The sequence below is a fragment of the Pelodiscus sinensis genome, chromosome 21, assembly GCF_052426305.1.
Source record: "Pelodiscus sinensis isolate ZL-2025 chromosome 21, ASM5242630v1, whole genome shotgun sequence".
NCBI lineage: Eukaryota > Metazoa > Chordata > Testudines > Trionychidae > Pelodiscus > Pelodiscus sinensis.
Window position 1 is genome coordinate 24732444 of NC_143072.1, and position 19605 is coordinate 24752048.

Genomic DNA, 19605 nt, shown 5'->3' on the forward strand with positions numbered 1-19605 from the left:
ACATGCATTTTTTGAAAGTAAACTATCTTAAAAACCACTCACATACTAATCTATTTAAAAGAGGCAACCCTCACCCCATACAAATTACTTCTTTATAAAGAAATATGGTCACATTTCTGCTTGTGACAGTAAATGTAGGAAGCCCTTAAATCAGAATATTTTGTCAGAATGTCAGTCCCTCTGTCACTGGCCAGATAGCTCCGTAAATCAATTTTTACATGTAAAGTGTTTTTTGTTTTTTCTTTTTTAGTGTGGTTGGATTAAGCTTTGATTTCCTAGCACTAAACCTCACTGGCTTCATAGCATACAGTGTATTCAATGTGGGGCTTTTCTGGATTCCCTACATCCAGGTAAGCACCCTTGTCATTTTGTCAGTGAAATATTTCATTAGCTGATGTAACTCTGTTCTGCAACTAACTTGCTTCGGTTTTTAATACTCAGGAGCAGTTCCTACGCCAGTACCCCAATGGAGTGAACCCTGTGGACAGCAATGATGTGTTTTTCAGTCTCCATGCACTAGCTGTAACGTTCTTTATAATATTTCAGTGCTGTATATATCAGGTAGGTTTGTCCGATACTTTTATATTCTGAAATCAAGGCATTACAGTGGATTTATGTTTAAACTTTGAGGCTGGGTATTATAGAATAGCTATCAATTATAGGGCTCTTCATTTGTATGTCACTTACATAAATTCTCTACGTCCCTCTCAGAAAAGAGAATACTATTGCCATACCAGGGAAGATGGAGGCTCAATTTGTATTTCTCTTCCAGAGCCATGGGGAGCAGCAGAATCCAGTTTAGAATTTGGGAGTTCTGGGGTGCCACTCCTGTGCTGAGTTCACTGCCTTTTTCAATTACAAAATATGAGCCAGAGAGTGAACATGCTCAATGACAAAAATATTCAGACCTCTTCTGGATAACTGAGTTGTGAAAGTCTGTTCTTCCCGTGTGTGCGTCTTTGTTCTTTTCCCCTTCTGCCAGAATGGGGTGCTTTCACGAAAGGTCAGGATGTGCAGTAAGAGTGATTTTGGAGGTTTCTCTTGCTCTAGTCATTGGGCATCTCTCAAATGCAAAGAAGAGCATAAAGCCCCACAGATTTACTCAGTCCTAAATTAAGGCATGCAATTCCACAAATCTCCCATGAAAATATTACAGAAAGATTGTAGCTCCTTTCTCCTGGGTGCTAACATTCTGAACAGCATTCCCATGGTAATTGGACTCTGAAATTGCACTGTCACAAACCTAGAGCAAGCTCTTATGATACTACAACAGAGTGAGGATACTTGAGAAGGAGGGGGGTCAATTTAGATGGTTCCATGGGGGGCTCTGGTTGCATGTTGTTGTGCATCCTATGGCAACAGGGGTGGGAGAGATCTGGGTATAATGAATTCTAAAAGTATAAAATGTCTTGTCTTTCAGAGAGCTAATCAAAAAGTGTCCAGAGTTGCTATTGGGCTGCTGGTGATTGCATGGATCTTCACATTTACCACATTGTTTGTGGCTTCAGCTGGAGCAATCACATGGCTACAGTTCTTATTTTTCTTTTCTTACATTAAACTGGGAATGACACTGATAAAATATTTTCCACAGGTAAAAATGGGCACTAATGTCTCCTAACTCTGGTGTAGCAAGGTGCCATTCTACTAATATGAGGCGATTTGGAAAGGTGTATTTGTGTGTTAAAGGTGGTACATATGATCCTAGAATTGTGATCATAACTAGTAGCTTTTGTGCTTACTAAACATGCAAGTACTTTTGCAATATCTGAAAACTTTAGTCTGTTAAACCAGCCAGGCTCTGTTTTACAGCTGGGGTTGACTGAGGCATCGAAAGGTCAGTCTGCTTATCTGAGGGCAAAATAAGTTCAGAATTCTGTATTGCTGGAGTAGAATACAATTTCCTTTTTCTGCAGATCAAATAGTTTTCATAGGCAAAACTTAAAAGTATGAAGCATATTTGATCTGACTCCCATCTGCGCCTCTCTTGTAGGCATACATGAACTTTCGGCGGAAGAGTACTGAAGGGTGGAGTATTGGAAATGTGTTGCTAGATTTTACTGGTGGAAGCTTCAGTCTCCTTCAGATGGTTTTGCAGTCTTACAACAATGGTAAGTCTGGAATTGAAGTTCCTTTTGTGGCCTGCATTTTTTTCCCACAAATCACTTTCTTCCAATCCACACTCACTAAGGGTTGTTCCCAAATCTAGGTGGCCTGTGAGCCATCAGTGCTATAAAAATGTGGTAAAAGATAAATATTTGGCTGTCTTCTAATAAGCTACTAGATTTCCCTTGTAGTGTGCAGGTTCTTAAAACAATTAATTTTAATTTTTTTTTGGGGGGGGGTGGAGAAATAAAATGAAAGTGTACATACTTCATGCTCTGAGGATGAGGGGTTCAGTGTGCAGGCTGCCCTGGGGAGAAAGAGGACCATCTTAGCCCCGTCTCACTGCAGCAGCTTTGGGACCAGGTGAGAAGCACTTCTCCATGGCCGTTACAGCCGGCACAGCCGGGGGAGGGAGTGCATGCATATCCCTTTACTGGGGCAACTCCATGTTCATTACTCCCTATGATTCCTAGCCAGAGTGAGGAATGTAGCAAACTGTGCACTTCTCCCCCCTCCCTGATGAGGGGGAACAGCTAGCAGTGTCACCCTATGAATCCAGCACCTGGGGGTTGGGAGGCTTGGAGGCTAGGGCACTCCCAGACAGGAGGTGGAAGAGGATTTGCCCCCCAGCAAGCTACATTCACCTGCCTACTGATAGGGTCTGTCCCCTGTGGGGTTTTATGAAAAGCTCTCTCATTCTAGGCACATCCCATTTTTTTGTGGCACAACCAAACCCTCACTTTGCTTTAAGAGGAAGCTGTATAGTGAACTAGCTCTTACCACTTAGTTCTTGAACAAGCAGATGGACAGATAGACAATCTAGCTATTTCAAATATATAGTAGATTTACACAGTTGCTATAGGTAATTCTACAGCAGCAAAGACTACTTTGACATGGGATTTTTTAACTGAACAATGTGTAGTGAAATCAGACTATAAAGCTGAATAATGCCTGTGCTGTTAAAAAATAAGCCATTTTAGTAATCTGCAGTAGTAATCTTCTCCTTTTTTGGACAGATGAATGGAAATTAATCTTTGGAGATCCAACTAAGTTTGGACTGGGCTTTTTCTCCATCATCTTTGACATAGTCTTCATCATCCAGCATTACTGTCTATATAGAACACGGGTATATGAATCTTTGGACTCCTAAAGCCTTACCCAGATGGACGCAATAATGTAGATCTATTGGCCATAAATTTACCTCTATATGGGCTGGGAGAATTTCAGACTGCTCACCAGCACAAATAGTTTTGCTTAATGCCAAATGCCTTAACGGATATTCCATTATCCTAACCCTTGCAACTGGAAAACATCTGCAACACCGGAAGCTAATTCCAAGCCAGCCTGTCTTGAGATGGATTGGTCAAAGATAGCCACAGCCTTCTGTGGGGAGGGTATGTAAGAGCTGGGCTTCCTTCAGGTGCGAAGTTTTTTTTTTTTCCCCAGAGAAGAGCCAGAACATGACTGGAAGGTGAAAAACCCAATCAGGTGTCTTTTTTTTTTTTTATAATGACCAAGGAACAAGTTTTTGTGGACTAGGCAGACTCTAATGTGCTGCTGACTTCATCTTCTTCTCCCAAACCAAGTTGTAAGGAAGACAGTGACTCAAGTAGCTGTGGCTACCAAGTAGCTTCTTAATATTACATGTAGGTACAATGGGTGAAGGGGGGCACTAATCAGAATAATATCACAGCATGTTCTTAGAGTGCTAGCAGCTACACTTAAAACGTTAAAAAAACGTAATGTGATTTCTGCTACTTTATACCACTGAGCATTTTCAGCAGAGGTTTTAAATCTAGTGCTGGAGACCAAATTTCTAAATACTTATTACTAAGTTGTCAGGTTATTTGTATTTGGTTCTATTAAAGTGCCTAGGTCTGGGCTGTTGATGCAAGGGGAACAATTTGTATTCTATGCAAGTCCGATCATGTTGTTCAATAGCCTAATGATTAAAACTTGTGTTAGTCTTCAAGTGTTTTTCTTTTTCCTGAGTAAGCAAGACATAGCTGATAAGTACAATACTCACATAGCACCTCCCAGGTAAAGAACTCAGTCTCTACATAACAAGACCTTAGCATAAGGCAATGCAGCAGGATGGTGAATTGGGAATAAAACTTAAGTATTGTCTCTTGCTCCACTGCTCTGAGTTGCTTTCTCTGCAAGTATTGGTGCAAAGGAAGGAAGACAGTTAATTTCCAAACATAGTTGAACATTCTTACACTTTAACCTATAGAGGTTGGCACCATGCCTTGTTATCTTCGACAGTAAGGAGTAGTGTACTAAAAAGGACTTTAAACACAAGCTTTATATTCACTACTGTTCAAGTTCTGACATCTTAATCCTGCAAACCCTTCTGGGAGAAATCAACTTGTCCTTCTTCATTGAAAAGTTTGGTAGTAAAACTCAGACGAAAATTGACTGTGCTCCAAGTTGCAAATAGGTGCAGAATTTGCTGTCAGTTGGCTGTTTTAGCTTACCTTTTTATCATAATATGACTGTTTAAAAGTTGTCAGGTGGCACTCAATCAGAAGAATTGGAGGGGTAGGAAGCTGGTGGGTATAAATCATGTAACTTGTGTCCTTTTAAACTGAAATCTAGATAGTGAGACTGTTAAATTCTTTTATTGTGTAAAATCAAGAAACCACAGTACAAATAGCAGTGTACTTCTCTACAGTAAACAAAAATAAGGCCTATCTGTAAAGCTATTAAGATATTTTTCCACCACAGTATGTGTAATTTAAATGTCAAATTCCTTTTGGATTTTTTATATTACTGAATAAGGTAAAAAACTGTATAAAAAGATTGATGGGTAGCGGAGTTAGTCTGTAACAGGAAAAATTTAAACAACTAGTCTAGTAGCACCTTAAATACTAACACAACATGTAGATTATATCATGAGCTTTCATGGTGCAACCCACTTTACATCTACATGTTTTGTGTGACTATTTGCTGTTTAAGGTTTTTTCCTGTATAAAGAGAGGCATCTAGTGGCATGTAGATATATGGAGTGGAACACTTTGAGCTGCATTTATCAAGTTTATAAAATTCATTGAACTCAGATCCTATATAGCACTGCAGTAATAACCTAGTATACAACTTCTCTCCACTGCTCTAGTTATTTTTAAACTAGTGTGAAGACAGTTGAAGAGGTTATATAGTGTCATCTAAAACTAGTTATACAAACTTAATTTTCAGATTTCATCTTCTTGAACTAATTAAAGCTAGCCTATATAATGCCTTTAAAGTGTTAATGTGGTTCACTGATGGGTTTAAAACCCACTTAAGAGCAGCTTCTGCAGAAAAAATTCCTACAACCCCTTAGTTTGGCCATGGTGAAGGATTGCTTATAGTTTGCCTACCACAAGTCAGGAATAGGAATTTTGGTACAATAGACATTGGCAAGCTCATTGTGCATATTTCTACTTAATACAAGATTTAAATATGTCTTCCCCCTACAAAACAGACCAGCTGCCCTTTCTATTTGAAAAGACTTTACAAAATGTGCAGTGAGGAAGTGGAACCATGTCTCCTGTATGTTCACCAAAGACAAAGCCTTCCATCCCTTTCCCAATTACAGTATATTTTTAAAGCTTATACCCTAGAGTTGCAATAGTTATGGCATGTTAAAGCTGGCGTTTGTTCCCTAGTATTCTGTGAAGCAGCCATCACTGTTTCTTGTATAGAGGCACTTTGCAATTGTAGTGTCTTGAAATTTGTTACTAAATCCCAGTTTCCATTATTACATTTAAGCATTAACTGCTCATTCAAATGTCCCTCTTATGACAAGCTGTTTGGTGAAGGGGTCTAAAATCTTGTAGTGAACACTTCAGAACAAAAGACTAGCCTTCAACCCGACAGACTATTTACCTCTTACCAGCATGTGATGCAAAGGGTAGTGGAGCATTTTCCATACTGAACTTGAACGATCAAGGAACTAGTCACTAACCTTTTTTAATCCCAATAAAACACTGCCTCCTCTCCCCTCGGTGGTAATTATTTGCTCCTTTGCAGAAGGAGCTAAGTTTTCAATGCTCAGCAATAGGGAACTTTTGCCCTATAAAAAAATCATCTCCCACTAATTGACTTTTTTCACAATTTCTTCCCTCAAGTATCTAGTCTTTTGCCTCTTTTCTTCATGTAATTGCTATCTTCTCCTGCCACTGGCATGGTAAAGCTTTGAGCACAGAGGGTTAGGTGCTGTTCTATGCAGTGTACATCTTGCTGCTGAAAGGGCTAGAGTTGACTATTCTCAGTTTAGGGTTGAAGCAGTGCATGTTTACCTTGGGCAGTACGAGTGTTTACAAATAACTCCAGTTTAGTATTTGTTTCCTTATAACAAGGGAGTGTCACCCTATAGTGTCGTCCTTCCCCCTACTTGTTGCATAATTAGGACATCATGGACTGCTGCACAGCCTTCTGGAGGGAGTGTCTGGTCACCAGGAGCCGTACCACTTCTTCATTCCTCTTTGTCAGTCTCTTCCTCGCTTGGTCATGGGTTACCATTGTCATGTCCCACCCGTTCACCTACAATAGAAGTTTTATCAGGAAACCATTATTGTCAATGGAACTAGCCTTGGTAAGGTGACTAGCAATCTGGGACCTCGCACACTGCCTTGGCACCACCGGACTGGGTGAATGTTAAGTTTGCTTCAGAGATGCACTAGACAATTCAAGAGCTGCTAGTATGACAGGCATACCGGCAGGAGCCTTGGTGCTGCCTGGAGCAAGTGAGTACGCGAGAAGACTCCTCTTACACAAAGCCTGAACATGCCACCGAAGCACTTAAAGATGTGGAGAAGGCACAGATAAGTGAGTGGAAACACAGATCGCTGCTGTACACATGATGAATAGCACCTGCTTACTTCACTGTCACATGGATGCTGAGGTTACCCAAGGAAAAAACTGTTCGTTCATTTCTGCTGTTTCAGGGGAATTCCCTCATTGCAAAACTAAGGGGGGCTGTGGTGGAGGATGCTCTTCCTGGAGCTGGTCCGTTTTAAGAAGTTACACAGTAATTGGGCCCCAGCCAGTATCAGCATCACCTCATAGCCCAGTGGTGGTTTATTCAAGAAGGATCCTGAAGTCATTGTAGACAGCTCTCTGCTCCTGCACACTGAATGGATGTTTTCAAGCAAAAAAGTAAATAGAATGTTGAGAATCATTAAGAAAGAGATAAGAAAATATAGTGCCTATATATAAATTCAGGGTATGTCCAGCTTGAATATTGCATGTACCTGTGGTCACCTCATTGCAAAAGATACTGGAAAAGGTTCAGTAAAGGGCAACAAATAAGAGTATCAAATGTATGATGAGAGATTAAGATTGGGATTTTTTTTAACTCAGATGGACTAAGGGGGGATATAACAAGTCTAGAAAATCATGACGTGGAGAAAGTAAATGAAGTCTTATTTACTCTATAACAATGTTTCTCAGCCAGTGGTACAAGTACCCTTAGGAGTACTCAAGAGAAGGCTAGGGGCTAGGTCAACACAACTGAAATTTGGAGAAAACTGAATTTTTATTTTGAGTTTTACAGCGCATTATTATTTTTGTACTTTTTACACCTAAAAATGTCATCGCCCGCCTGGCTACGATTAATCTGTTTAAACAAATGCATTGCAATGATAGAAAAAAATTCTCTCTAAAAACCGTAGGTACTGGGGGGTACTTATTTTTTAAAGGGGTACTTTATAAAAAAAAGTTGAGAAACACTGCTCTAACATAAGAACTGGGGGGCTCAAATGAAATTAAATAGGCATAAAGTTTAAAAACAAAAGGACACTTCTTCACACAGGCTACATCTAGACTGGCAAGATTTAGCGCAAATACTCTAAATGAAAGAGTTTTTGTGTTAGAGAGTATCTATACTGGCATGTGCATTTGCGCAAAAGCATCCGTGCCAGTGTAGACGCTCTGCTGCGCAAGAAAGCTCTGATGGCCATTTTAGCCATCTGGCTTTCTTGCGCAAGAAATTGATGTTACCTGTCTACACTGGCCTCTTGCGCAAGAACACTTGTGCAAGAGGCCTTATCCCTGAGCGGGAGCGTCAGAGTATTTGCACAAGAAGCACTGATTTCATACAGTAGAACGTCAGTGTTCTTGCGCAAATACTCGCGGCCAGTGTAGACAGGTGGCAAGATTGCGCTAAATCTTGCCAATGTGTAGACAGCCACAATGTATAGTCAACCCGTAGAATTTTGCCAGAGGATGTTGTGAAAGCCAATCCTATAACCAGGGCTCAACAAATCACGTAATCTACTCGCCCATGGTGAGTAGATTACAAGCCGGCACAGCCAGCGCCGCGCGATCTGCGCATGCGCAGCTCACAGAACTACGCAGCTGGCGAGCGGGACTCGCCGCCGTGTGGTGAGCCCTGCCTATAACAGTTCAACAAAGCCCTAGATAAATGCACAAAGCACAGGTCCAGCAGTGATTATTAGCAGGGCTCACCAAGCAGCAGCGAGCCCCACTAGCCAGCCGCGTGGTTCTGCGTATGCATAGATCGCTCTGCGCCAGCTCTTCCGGGGTATAATGTACTCGCCACGGGCACGTAGATTACATTGTTTGTCGAGCCCTGGGTATTAGGCAGGGATGGTGCCCCTAGCTTCTGTTTGGCAGAAGCTGGGATTGGGTAACAAGGGGTGAATCTTTTGATTACCCATTCTCTTCAGTCTCCCTCAAGCACCTGGCAGTGGCTACTGTCAGAAGACAGAACATTGAGCTAGCTGGATCTTTGGTCTGACGCAGTATGGCCATTCCTATGTCACCCCTGGGATAACTGTCATGGAAAGCTACTTCTCCTCTCAGAACAGTCAAGCAATAGTGGCTTGCTGTTCAAATCCTACCTCATCAGGTAATGGAGGAAAGTGACCCAGGCTCACCTCTCTCCCAGCTGAGTACCCTAACAGAGCTAAGCCTTATAAGGGAGGCCAGTTGGTCCTTGGCTGTCCTGTGCCCCTGAGTAGGCCTACCAGACTGTTCTACAGGGAATTTCCGAGCCTGCTCCCATTACTGACAACATGAGTGTTTTGAGGGCAAAGAGCTGAAACACTGAGGTACACTCACTTATCAAAGATGATCTGATAGTCTAGGACAGTGCAATCAAGAGGGAGATGGCAAACTCCAAATACAGACCTGAACAGATCTTGAAGTCTTCTATTTACTTATTTTCTCTGGAGTGTGGACCTTTATACAAAATTGGTATCCAGTCTACCAAGAAGCTATGTCTCTACCTGTTTGTTTTTACATATTAGGACCATCTCTTTGACTTCACAGAGAGGCCTGAGCTAATAAAGAACCCAGAATAGCTGAATCAAGTAGCCCTTACTCAGTATTACTAGCAAGGTTTCAAGATATATAACCAACTGCCTTTATTTTCCAGTTTAGTCAACAGCTATGTCTTACAGGTGGTTTTTATTGTATTGGGGAATGAAACAACCCATCTCTAGATCATGTGGCTGAGTTTGGTAAGCAGAACCTGAACTGGGAATTATACTACAGTATCTTCAAGTGTCCCATCAGCACCAGAGGGGTGCTAGCTAGCATGGAACATCTTGATCCTAACATGATGGTGCAAGCACCTGCCCCAGCAGCCAGCCTCCCCTTTGTGCAGGATAGCTGTGAGAGTATCTGTGCCACAAGGAGATGTCAATGCTGCAGGGAAAATCTATGACACACAGTTGTGACAACAAATGAGCATTGAACAGATTCTGAGGGGCAGCAGAACGGTTTCAACAGTGACTTTGAGAGTAAACATAGCTCAAAGGGGCATTGCATTAGGTATCTACTCAGAGGTACTCTCACAATAGATTTGGTTCTGTGTGCAACATACAGCTTCCAGATAAAGGGAGCACGTAAGATTGTTTTCAAATGAAAGCCACATCACAAGCATGGTTTTTATATTTACTTAGACAACGAGCACAGATCTCTGGATCTGAAACCCACTGGCATGTAGGAGCAGTTGCTATCTATCCCAAGGAGACAAGCAAACTTAAACTGGGCAACAAAGCTGCTTGTTAATTTATTCTCTTTAAAAGATATTCTTAAGATGAATCATTTTTGTCGTTCAGCAGTAACTGAGGAGCATTTTTTGTGCTTGCTAGCAAGCCACAATAGAGATAAGTATAGCCCTATGGTTCAGCTATACAGCAGGGCTAAAGTCAAATTAAGTTATACAACTTGAGCTAAGTCGAAATAGCTTAATTCGGCTTTTGGTGATGTCTACACAGCAGGAAGTCGAAGGAAGAACACTCTTCCTTTGACTTCCCTTACTCCTTGTAAAATGAGAGTTACAGTAGTTAGACTAAGAAGTTCTCTAGCTCAACGTTATTTCAAAATAAAGGCTGGCAGTATAGATGCACACTGTTATTTTGGAATGACATCAGTTATTCAGAAATAACGCTGCTGTGTAGACACACCCTAAATGACTTGTCCCTTAGGCATCTAAAGAAGTTTAACTTCTACCACAATGCAATTGGAGGGAGGGCACCAATAGCAGTAAAATTATACTAGAGATCGTTTCCTTCAAACCAATGAAATCTAGAGTTCATATTCATAAGAAATACAAGACATTGTACAGTCCAGCTACTGTAACCTTATTGTGATAAGTACTAGACACACTGCCATCACATTGAGAGGCCTTAAGATGATATCGTTATATCATGTGCTTGTTTAGCTTTATCTCCAGCTGAGCAGATATTAAAAAAAAAAGTTTAAAAAATAAGGAATAGGAGTCATTTACATAACTTCGAAAATAGACAACTTCTACAAATGAGGGCAACATATTGTGAGGTATTACACAGTACAAACAAGCTCATACTATCACGTGACTATAGATACCTGCTTTAACTGAAAGTAAAAAAAAGTACAAGAAAATGCCTAACACAAACACACACACCAGAAGTTATATTTCCACACTCATATCATTAATTGCATTTAAAAGCTCTGCCAATTATGGTAAAAGTAGACTTGGATTTTGAAGTTACAGCCCTTTTTGTGATTTTATGATGTTTGCAAAGTTTTATAACAAAGTTTTATGGATTCCCATAAAATTAAACATTGTGATATAAAAAAATTCAAAAAAACAAAACCCTCACAAAGAGGGTTGCATCTACATCTACCCTGGAGAGGGCTGCCGTGTATGTGCCTAACGTAGTAGCAATGACATTTTATGCCTGCTGGATTACCCTTAGTAACTAGAATGGATCATGGTAGGCCACTATTAAATCCCAGCCCCACAAAGGCATGTCGAAGGAAAAGAACATACATGAATCTGCTTCCTTGTGATCTGCCTCCAGTTCTGGTATTGCAGAATGGTTGTCAGGCTCTACTTTCACAAGAGTTAACAGCTATTCAAGCCCATGTGCTCAGTTGTGACTTACATCTAGTTTATCTGCAGTGCCATGCTGCTCACCCTGAAGCACAGTCACTCCGTTCTCCTGTAGGGGGCACTCGTGTTGGCAGTTACAGCCTCTTGTCTAGAGATAGGGAAGCTTTTCCAGACAGATTCCCACGTCCATTCATAGGAGAAGGCAGTGAGCTTTTATACATTTCCTTGGGTAGAATATACCGCAGCGGGACAAGCAGCAGGTGAAATAGTCCAGAATGGAGCAAATGGCTGGGATTCACCATGCCCCGACCTCCACCCCAGCTATGAAGGGGCCTGGAAAGCAGTGCTGCTTAGGGGCACTTCTGGGCTGGGACTGTCCTGCATTGTCTGCTTCCAGGTATTCCAGAATGTTCATCTTCTGGTCTTTGAATTTACCTGCATTATCTTGTCTCCAACCTGGAGTCCTGCAACTTCTGCTGGGCCTCCTTCTGTCACCCTTGTTACATAGATGCCCTGTAGAAGTCACATTTTAGATTATTCTAGTTGCAACTGTTACAGAGGCACACAAGGCAATAACCTTTATTTCGCAGCATCTTATGAATGGATTTCATTTAAAAACCAGTCTGATACTAAAGAGCAGATGAGTTACATGACAGCCCAAATGCAGCAGCAGTGCATATTAGCTACATGTACTAACTGGGAAGGGGGTATTAAATGGGCTAATCTGACTGCGGGAGGACCAGGCATAGGCCTACAAAAAGTGAGGTTACAGCCCTGCTTGTGATTTTATGAATTTAAGGGGAGATGAGGGTAGGGATGTAATCGTGTAGTTGAATAACTGAGTAACTGACAAGCAAAATCTTATAGGTTGATGCTATAGACTACACGCATTTCCACCACCACCACCACCACCACCAGAAAATGTGTTAGCAGGCTGGCCAGCAGCTTGGCTCAGTCCCGGCTTGCACTAGGTTCGGACCTACCCCTGCTGCAGCTCCGCATTTAAAGTGTATTAGAAGGCAGATGGGCAGTCATCCCAGCTCAGTTCTGGCTCACACTAGGTCTGGGACCTCAAACCCACCCTGAACAGGGGCTGCTGACACTCCAAGCTGCTGCCTCTGTATCAGAGGCAGCAGCACAGGGCAACAGGCAGCCCAGTTCACAAGGGGAGCTGGTTTTCAAACAGGGTCCCTCACAGACCAGCACCCTAGAGGCAGCACTGCAGTGGGAGTGGGACTGGAGTGCACTGGCTGCCAGTCCCACCCCCAGGGACTGTATAATTGTCGAGTAACCAATAAGAATTCATATTTAACATCCCTAGCTGAGGGCACTCAGTCTTACCGGGGGGGGGGGGGACGGTCTGAATTATGTAAGTTCAAAAAGAATCTGACCTTGTCAGTTTTATCTTCAGAGAAAGGATTCTGAGCAGGGTCCTGATCAATTCCACCTCCAATACTGAATCCAAGAATCAGATTTTCACCTTGCCGGAGTTTATGGATTTCAACTCTTTGCTGAAAAAGATGGAAGGAAAAAGTGCAAGAGTCACATTCCTTCCCCAACTCCAGACAGAGTAGAGTAAATGTTAACTTTGTTACCTGTAACTCTCTCTGAGCACAGTACAACAGATTTGGTTCAGTGTGCAATGTACAGCTTCCAGATAAAGGGAGAACATAAGAGAGTTTACAAATGAAGGCCACAACACAAGTGCGGTTTTTATATTTGCTTAGGCAATGAGCAGGGAACTCTGGATCTGAAACCTACTGATGAATGGGAACATTTGCTGTCTATCCCAAAGAGACAAGCAAACTTAACTTGGGCAACAAAACTGTCTGTGTTAAACTTTAAAACTGAATCAATTATTAGGATGCCCTGCCCTTCAGCAGTAACTGAGAAGCATCTTTTGTCCTTGTTAGCAAGCCACAACAGAAATAAGCATCTCCAATCATATCCCTAAATGACTAGCCACTTAGGCATCTAAAGAAGTTTAATCTCTACAACCACAATGGAAATGAAGGGAGGGAGGGATTTTAAAACGTTGTATGAGTAACAGCAGAGGAACTCTTAGTAAGGAAGTCTTACCCAGAACCTTGTCCAGCAAGGGCCTCTTCAGTCTTTCCTCTTGAATTAAGCCCAGATTCTCTCCTCCTCCCACCCCGCCCTGGCTACAAACTGCTCTACCAAACCAATATTTGTGCACTCTGCTGTGTGACCTACTTTCACCAAAATTATTAGATTTATCATATACGTCACCAGGAAGCCTGGTTTAAGTGTGATTTTTAATTTGAAGTGAGTTGCTCTGCAATCTTCACCAAGGAAAGTAGTTCACATGTTAGCACATTTTAATTTCATAGACTCAAGTGTGACCAACTATTGTTACTATGCCTTTTAATACCTGTAATAATAGAAATCAATAATAAAATCAAACTCAAGGACTGAATTCTCAAAAGTTTGCTTAGTGTCTAATTTTTCACAAGGAATATCTCTAGTTAAGCACGAAGCATTTTAAATCTACTTCACAAGTCTAGAATAGCTTAAGAAGATGCTAGTCCAACCTTTTAAAGACCACCATGTAGCCCTGTATAGAGGAGGACATAACGGTCAATAATGCCCCATGCTATCGGATTGACACTTTATACTGTACTGAGATTAGAAACTGTTATATCCCCTGCTCAGGGGCATATTCTGCCATGCGAGATATTCTAAAATCTCCTCCAGGTACATATTGGATATGGTAACTAGCTTTCCCTTCCGACAGTAATTCCTGGAAAGAAAGCATGGGGGTAGGGGTGTAATTAGAGGCTACATGAAAGATATTTCAAGTCTCTAAATTTTCTTCCCTCAGGTTTGCCTTTTTCCATTCATCAGAATGCTTCCTTGCTCAAGTTAGCTCATTTGTCATACAAGAGGGAGGTGTCTGTAACTTAGCCAAGTAAACAGTCTCATTTTAACTGAAGAGTAAGACTCCACATGAGCTCATTGGAAATACTGACAACTTCCACAGACAAACTACAAATTTGCAGCCGAGCATACAAAAAGTCAGACAAGGAACAGACTCCAGGCTGGCAGCCAAACAAGCGGATGGCAGCAGCTTTGATATCGTTTTATGTCATCTTCCACACTGGAATTGGCTCAGAGGCAGGTTGTTGAGAACAAGGCTCAAAGGAACAGCATGCAGTCACATGGCATTTTTATTGAGTATGTGTCTGGGATGGGTATTTTAAGGCACCACAATGTAAGCCAAACAAGGACATTCTTGGTTTTTATTAACTATAGCTGAGATTCCAATCAAGAAAACCTATGTTCCTTGAACAGCATGATGTGCAGGGGTTTTACCCACAGGAAAAGTGGCTCATTGTAATTCTGAGCCATTATCTTCTATCCCAGAAAGCACCTTAACAGAAGGCAACATCTGGCAAGCTAAACAGTGAGCACTTTCCATCAAAATCACAATGGTTTTCAAAGAAAAATACTGTTAGAGAGGTCGGACATCTGAGAAGTCCTCTGATAAGTGGCAAGTTGATTATGCGTCTTAATCAAAGCACAACACATACCATGATCCCAGTTTGGGCTCAGGCTGCCTGGCATGGCAGGAGATGTCAGAAGTCTGACTTCATTTGACAATCACTTGGCTGGACAGATAGTGCTCACCACATGGATATGCGGCAAGTTTTCACCTCTACACTTACAGGGTACATTTTCCCAGACTATTTTGTAGTCGCCATATAGCCTCTAGTTCTTTGTTCTTATATGACTTTAGGCCTTTTGCAAAAAAAAGGGAGGAGGGCGGGGGAGTTGTTTCTCACTTTTCCGTTTTCTCATCCCTTCAATATAGCTACTGAAAAGTAGCATGCATGCCTACAATCCTATACTCATCCGAAAGGTAACCATAAGCAACTCGTGGACACAGCATAATCCATTAGCTCATGACCGGAGAGACAGGACAGCGAGCTTCTGTTCCCTATTCTACCACTGACCCTGGGCAAGTCAGAGCACATCATACTCCAGTTTTCCTGAGTGTCCAGAAGGGTTAGCGACCGTACAATAGTTCTGTACAAAAGTGGTAAGAAAAATGGAATAGCCGAACACATACCGTATTTAAACACACAAAAGGGGGAGCTACGTCATGCCATCCCTTCAGACCCGCACAACGAAAAGGTGCAATTTTCACCCCCCCCCCTCTGATTCGTTTGCCTCGGGGCAGATGTTTCAAATTCTGTTTTACCCCCGTAGCAGGGTGCGCGGGGCAGGTGCATCAAGGCGGGGGGGGGGGGGGTTGCAGTGACAAGACGCAGAACTAGAGGGGTCGGGGAGGGCGGGGGCGCTGGGGGGGCGCTGCGGGGGAGGGGGCTCCAAGAAGAGGCATTTATCGGGGGCGGACACGAGCGGGTTTCCCCGCGGAGAGAAGGGGCTTGGCCCCGGGCAGAGGGGGGCCCGCGGGCAGGACCCCCCCCCCCCGACGGTCGCGCTGGACGGACTGACGGAGACAGGCCGACCCGCGGGGGCGGGGGGGCTGCTTTGCTGGCAGCAGAGCGCGGGGGGGGGGGGGACAGTCCCCCGCCCCCTTGCCCCCTCCCGCTGGTACCGGCGGCGGAACACGCCCTGAGGAGAGAGCCGAGCCCCGCCCTCAGCCCCGCGAGCCGAGCCCAGCGCGGACCGGCCGGCCGCCCCTCCCCCACTCACCACCACGGCGGTGACCGGCTGCCCCGGGATGTACGACATGGCCCCGCCGGCAGCTCGCGCCCCACTCGCCAACAAAAGCGCCCGGCGGCCCCGCCAATCGGGGGCGGCGCCTCAGGCCGTGGGAGCGGGCGGCGCATGCGCAGCCGCAGCGACACCTGGGCTGGGCGGGGGTGGAGGGAGCGGCGCGCGCGGCGTTTCCCGGCAGCCTCGGTTCCAAGATGGCGGCCGGTAGCGACGGGTGAGCGGCGGCGGTTACCTCAGGGCGGGAGGTTAGTGACCCCCCCCCCCCCCCGCTGTGGGGCCTGGCGCTTCTCGGGCCGCCGGACGGGATCGGGCCCCAGCTGGAGCCTGCCCCCCAGGCCGCCCGTCGCCGCGCGCCCCTAGGGCGCTGCCGGGGGGAGAAACTTCCAAATCCCGCCCCGCCCGACGGGTCTCAGACGTTATCCCCGTGGGGAGGGCTCCCCCCGCCCAACGCGGCCTTCCCACGGACCGCCAGCCAGCCGTGGGCACCACGTGGGGGCGGGGGGGAGCAGAGTGGGGGGGGGTGCAGGAGATGGGGGGGGGGGCTGCTTGCCTGGTTCGGTGCCTCCCGCCACTCTCAGGCACCCGCCCCTGCTGCTCCCATTGACTGTGCTTCCGGCCAATGGGAGCACTGGGGAAAGCCCCCAGCCAGGGAAAGGGGGAGCAGCAGCGCACAGAGCTGCGTCCTTCCTGCCAGCCAGCACTGGTGTGCCAGCCTTGTGGGGGGTGGAGTAACAGTTCCCCCCTGCAGGGGGGTAGTGAGCCCCAACTCCGAGACCCACCTGCAAGATAATGACAGACCACACTGACATATGGATTTAAATCTTTTATTGGTACTTTGTAAAACGTGATTACAGTTTAACCGATTTTTCTTTTGCAGAAAAGCTACGTTTGGGGAGTAAAGTGCTTGACCAAATCCCTTTTGTTCTGATTGCAATCAACCTCAGGTAATTACATTGTGAGGCCCTCCAGATTTCTCAGAAGCTTCAGTTAAGCACAACACATTTTGTTTTCAGTCCTGAGCTCTTACACAGTGTTGCTGTTGAAGAGCTGTCATGTTTTATCCTAACATTAATGTATTACGCTGTGGAAGAGAGTGTTTAGAATTATACCTATTTCAAGGGACCATTCAAAGTGAAGTGGCCGGTAAGCATTCAGTGCTCTAGAAGAAATCTATTCCATGCTGGTATAAGCATGTGTAGGATCCACGGTGGTTTCCTATACTAGCACAGGATATACCTCTTCTAGAGCACTGAATGCTGACAAGCCCGGTATCTAGTTACTTTGAGTGGAGAAAGGGTTCTTTAAAGCACTCTGAAATCATTGTTTGAAAAAGGCTATAGAATTGCCAGTGTTTTAATGCAGTGTGCAAATTACATGAAGCTAATTGGGTCCTGTAGTGTTTAGATACTTCCTCCTTGGATTTAATTACAACCTCAGAATTTAGGTAGATAAGTAGAAGTGGCTAGAAATGTGAATGGTTTACAACATGTAACCATTTAGAGGGGCACTCCAGCCCAGGGGAATGGTCCTCATTTGGGCAGGCTCTGCCTGGCCGGAGCATTGCAATAGGGGCAGGCCCAGAGCAGCCTCCACCCCTGTTTAAGCCATTAACCAGTTAGACATAATGTTTAACCCGTTAACTCAGGTTCTCAAACTTTGTGATACTGCGACCCTCCCCCCTTAAGTTGCTTTCAACCCCCCAGGGGGGTCAGGACCCACAGTTTGAGAAATGTGGGGTTAACTGATTAAACAGGATTTTACATCCTTAGAGGCAGCATTGTTGAACAGAATGATAGAAATGTAAATGTAAATAAGAAATTTTACTCAAACTCTTATTAATGATACAAAATGGAGGATGTGAAAAAGTTTGCTATTAGAACTACATGGATGAGGAAAATGCCATATAGAGCTAAGTAACCTCATTATAAATTGGGCTTGCACATCTTATACTGGAAGGATAAATTCTATTTTTTCAGACTTAATAAAGCTGGCCTAAATTTTTCTTATTGTAACAAATTTATGTGCTGTAGCCATACAGTAGTGAGATTGGTTCAGTTTTGTTTATATATGTGGTGCAAATGACAGTAAAGGGCTCTAAGTAGAGACAATCTTACCTGATTAAATCAAGTTAATTTTATATTTGCATAGAATTGAAGAGTAAACTACATTATTTATTTGAATGTTTTAGTAACTCTTTAAATACCAGCAGTTATAACAGCTAGTAGATATGTGACTAGTTCCTTAATTTATTGTAGTTATTCAAAGACCACCACTTATTTTTAATAAGAGATAACTGGGAATACAGTTTTTTTCCCCCAATGGGCATGAAAAATATTCTGCTGAATGCATTGATGTAAGGCCTGACATTACCATATGTTGAAAAGATTATAGGAACTATCAGTTTACTGATGGTGATTTGTGCTAAAGTCGTCAATTTCCAAGTAGCAGTGCATTTTTCATTATTTCAGTTCCTGTTGTTAGTTATTGACAGGAGGGAAAAGAATGGTTCCATCCCATCATCCTAAGTAAAATGAAATAAAACTGACTTAGTACAGTAGTTTTTCTCTCCTTTGACCTAGTCTTGTTGGGAGAAAAAGATCCTTGACTCCAAACCGGAGCAATGGCTACAATGGTGGCCAAGCGAGAAGGACCTCAGTTCATCAGCGAAGGAGCAGTCCGAGGGAATGCAGCCATTCTGGATTATTGCAGGACGTCAGTTTCTGCCTTGTCAGGAGCAACAGCAGGAATTCTTGGTCTGACTGGTTTACATGGCTTTATCTTCTACTTCCTGGCTTCTGTCCTTCTCTCCATGCTTTTGGTATTGAAAGCTGGACGGCGGTGGAATAAGTACTTTAAATCCCGAAGGCCACTTTTCACTGGGGGGCTTATCGGTGGCCTCTTCACATATGTTCTCTTCTGGACCTTCCTCTATGGCATGGTGCATGTCTACTAAAATAGTAACCACTTCAACTGCAATGGTTTTAAAAGAAATAGGACTGTTGCCAAAAACTCATCTAAACAACTATGCCAGCTTTTTACGTTGTTGTTCACTGCTTGTATTCTTAAGGCTGTCAGTAACTTATGTCTGAGTACAAAGTTCTGTAGTATTTGTCTAATTACATGTAAAATGTCTTATGAAAGAGTCACTTAAATTCTCATATACATATAAATAGCCTATCACTGGCAAGGTGGCATTTTCCACCTTTATTACAACTGTATCAATCATTCTTGGCTGACTGTGTTCCTTTTACATTCTGCATCTGTAATATCAGAAACAGCTCTATTTTATTTGTGTTCCTACTATGTTACTGTTTGCACCAGCATACAAGCATTGGTAAAGAGTATATTTAACTATAAGCTTAATGCAACAAAACCTGAAAGGAAATAGACACAAAAATGGTTTCACAGTAATATATAATTAAAGGTACATGAAACTCTGGACAGAAGTATCTTATTTGTCTGGCTCATAA

General features: G+C 43.4%; 3 protein-coding genes across 4 annotated transcripts in view; 2 read left to right on the forward strand and 1 right to left on the reverse strand.

Annotated features, from left to right (window-relative positions):
• CTNS (cystinosin, lysosomal cystine transporter) overlaps window positions 1-11176 on the forward strand; it is a 26030-nt gene extending 14854 nt beyond the window's left edge. Inside the window, exons 7-11 of the mRNA XM_006138685.4 lie at window positions 251-350; window positions 442-561; window positions 1421-1591; window positions 1991-2108; window positions 3120-11176. Of these exons, the coding sequence (XP_006138747.2) occupies window positions 251-350; window positions 442-561; window positions 1421-1591; window positions 1991-2108; window positions 3120-3253 (643 nt within the window). The 3' untranslated portion in view covers window positions 3254-11176. The remainder of the gene's footprint in view (window positions 1-250; window positions 351-441; window positions 562-1420; window positions 1592-1990; window positions 2109-3119) is intronic.
• On the reverse strand, window positions 4709-16251 carry TAX1BP3 (Tax1 binding protein 3). Its single transcript, XM_075904631.2, has 4 exons — window positions 16112-16251; window positions 12823-12942; window positions 11867-11944; window positions 4709-6627 (listed from the first exon to the last, which is right to left on the reverse strand). Exons 1-4 carry the CDS (start codon window positions 16148-16150, stop codon window positions 6490-6492), a joined length of 375 nt encoding a protein of 124 aa, XP_075760746.1. The 5' UTR covers window positions 16151-16251; the 3' UTR covers window positions 4709-6489.
• EMC6 (ER membrane protein complex subunit 6) lies at window positions 16216-19581 on the forward strand. 2 transcript variants are annotated; one of them, XM_075904633.2, is made up of 3 exons: window positions 16216-16349; window positions 17013-17079; window positions 18715-19581. In XM_075904633.2, the coding sequence occupies exon 3, from the start codon at window positions 18756-18758 to the stop codon at window positions 19086-19088; it is 333 nt and encodes a 110-aa protein (XP_075760748.1). In that variant the 5' UTR covers window positions 16216-16349; window positions 17013-17079; window positions 18715-18755; the 3' UTR covers window positions 19089-19581. The 2 variants fall into 2 exon arrangements, with proteins under 2 accessions (XP_075760748.1, XP_075760747.1); XM_075904632.2 differs by having other exon boundaries at window positions 16244-16380.
• The last annotated feature ends 24 nt before the right edge of the window (window positions 19582-19605 follow it).

Bases quoted from the DNA above. Each gene is read 5' to 3' on its own strand.
- TAX1BP3 (XM_075904631.2), bottom strand. From the start codon at position 16,150: ATGTCGTACATCCCGGGGCAGCCGGTCACCGCCGTGGTG. The intron at 12,943-16,111 runs GTGAGTGGGGGA...CATCTTTTTCAG, and splicing joins AGCCGGTCACCGCCGTGGTG to CAAAGAGTTGAAATCCATAA. The intron at 11,945-12,822 runs GTCAGATTCTTT...TGACTTCTACAG, and splicing joins CTGAAGATAAAACTGACAAG to GGCATCTATGTAACAAGGGT.
- EMC6 (XM_075904633.2), top strand. From the start codon at position 18,756: ATGGCTACAATGGTGGCCAAGCGAGAAGGACCTCAGTTCATCAGCGAA.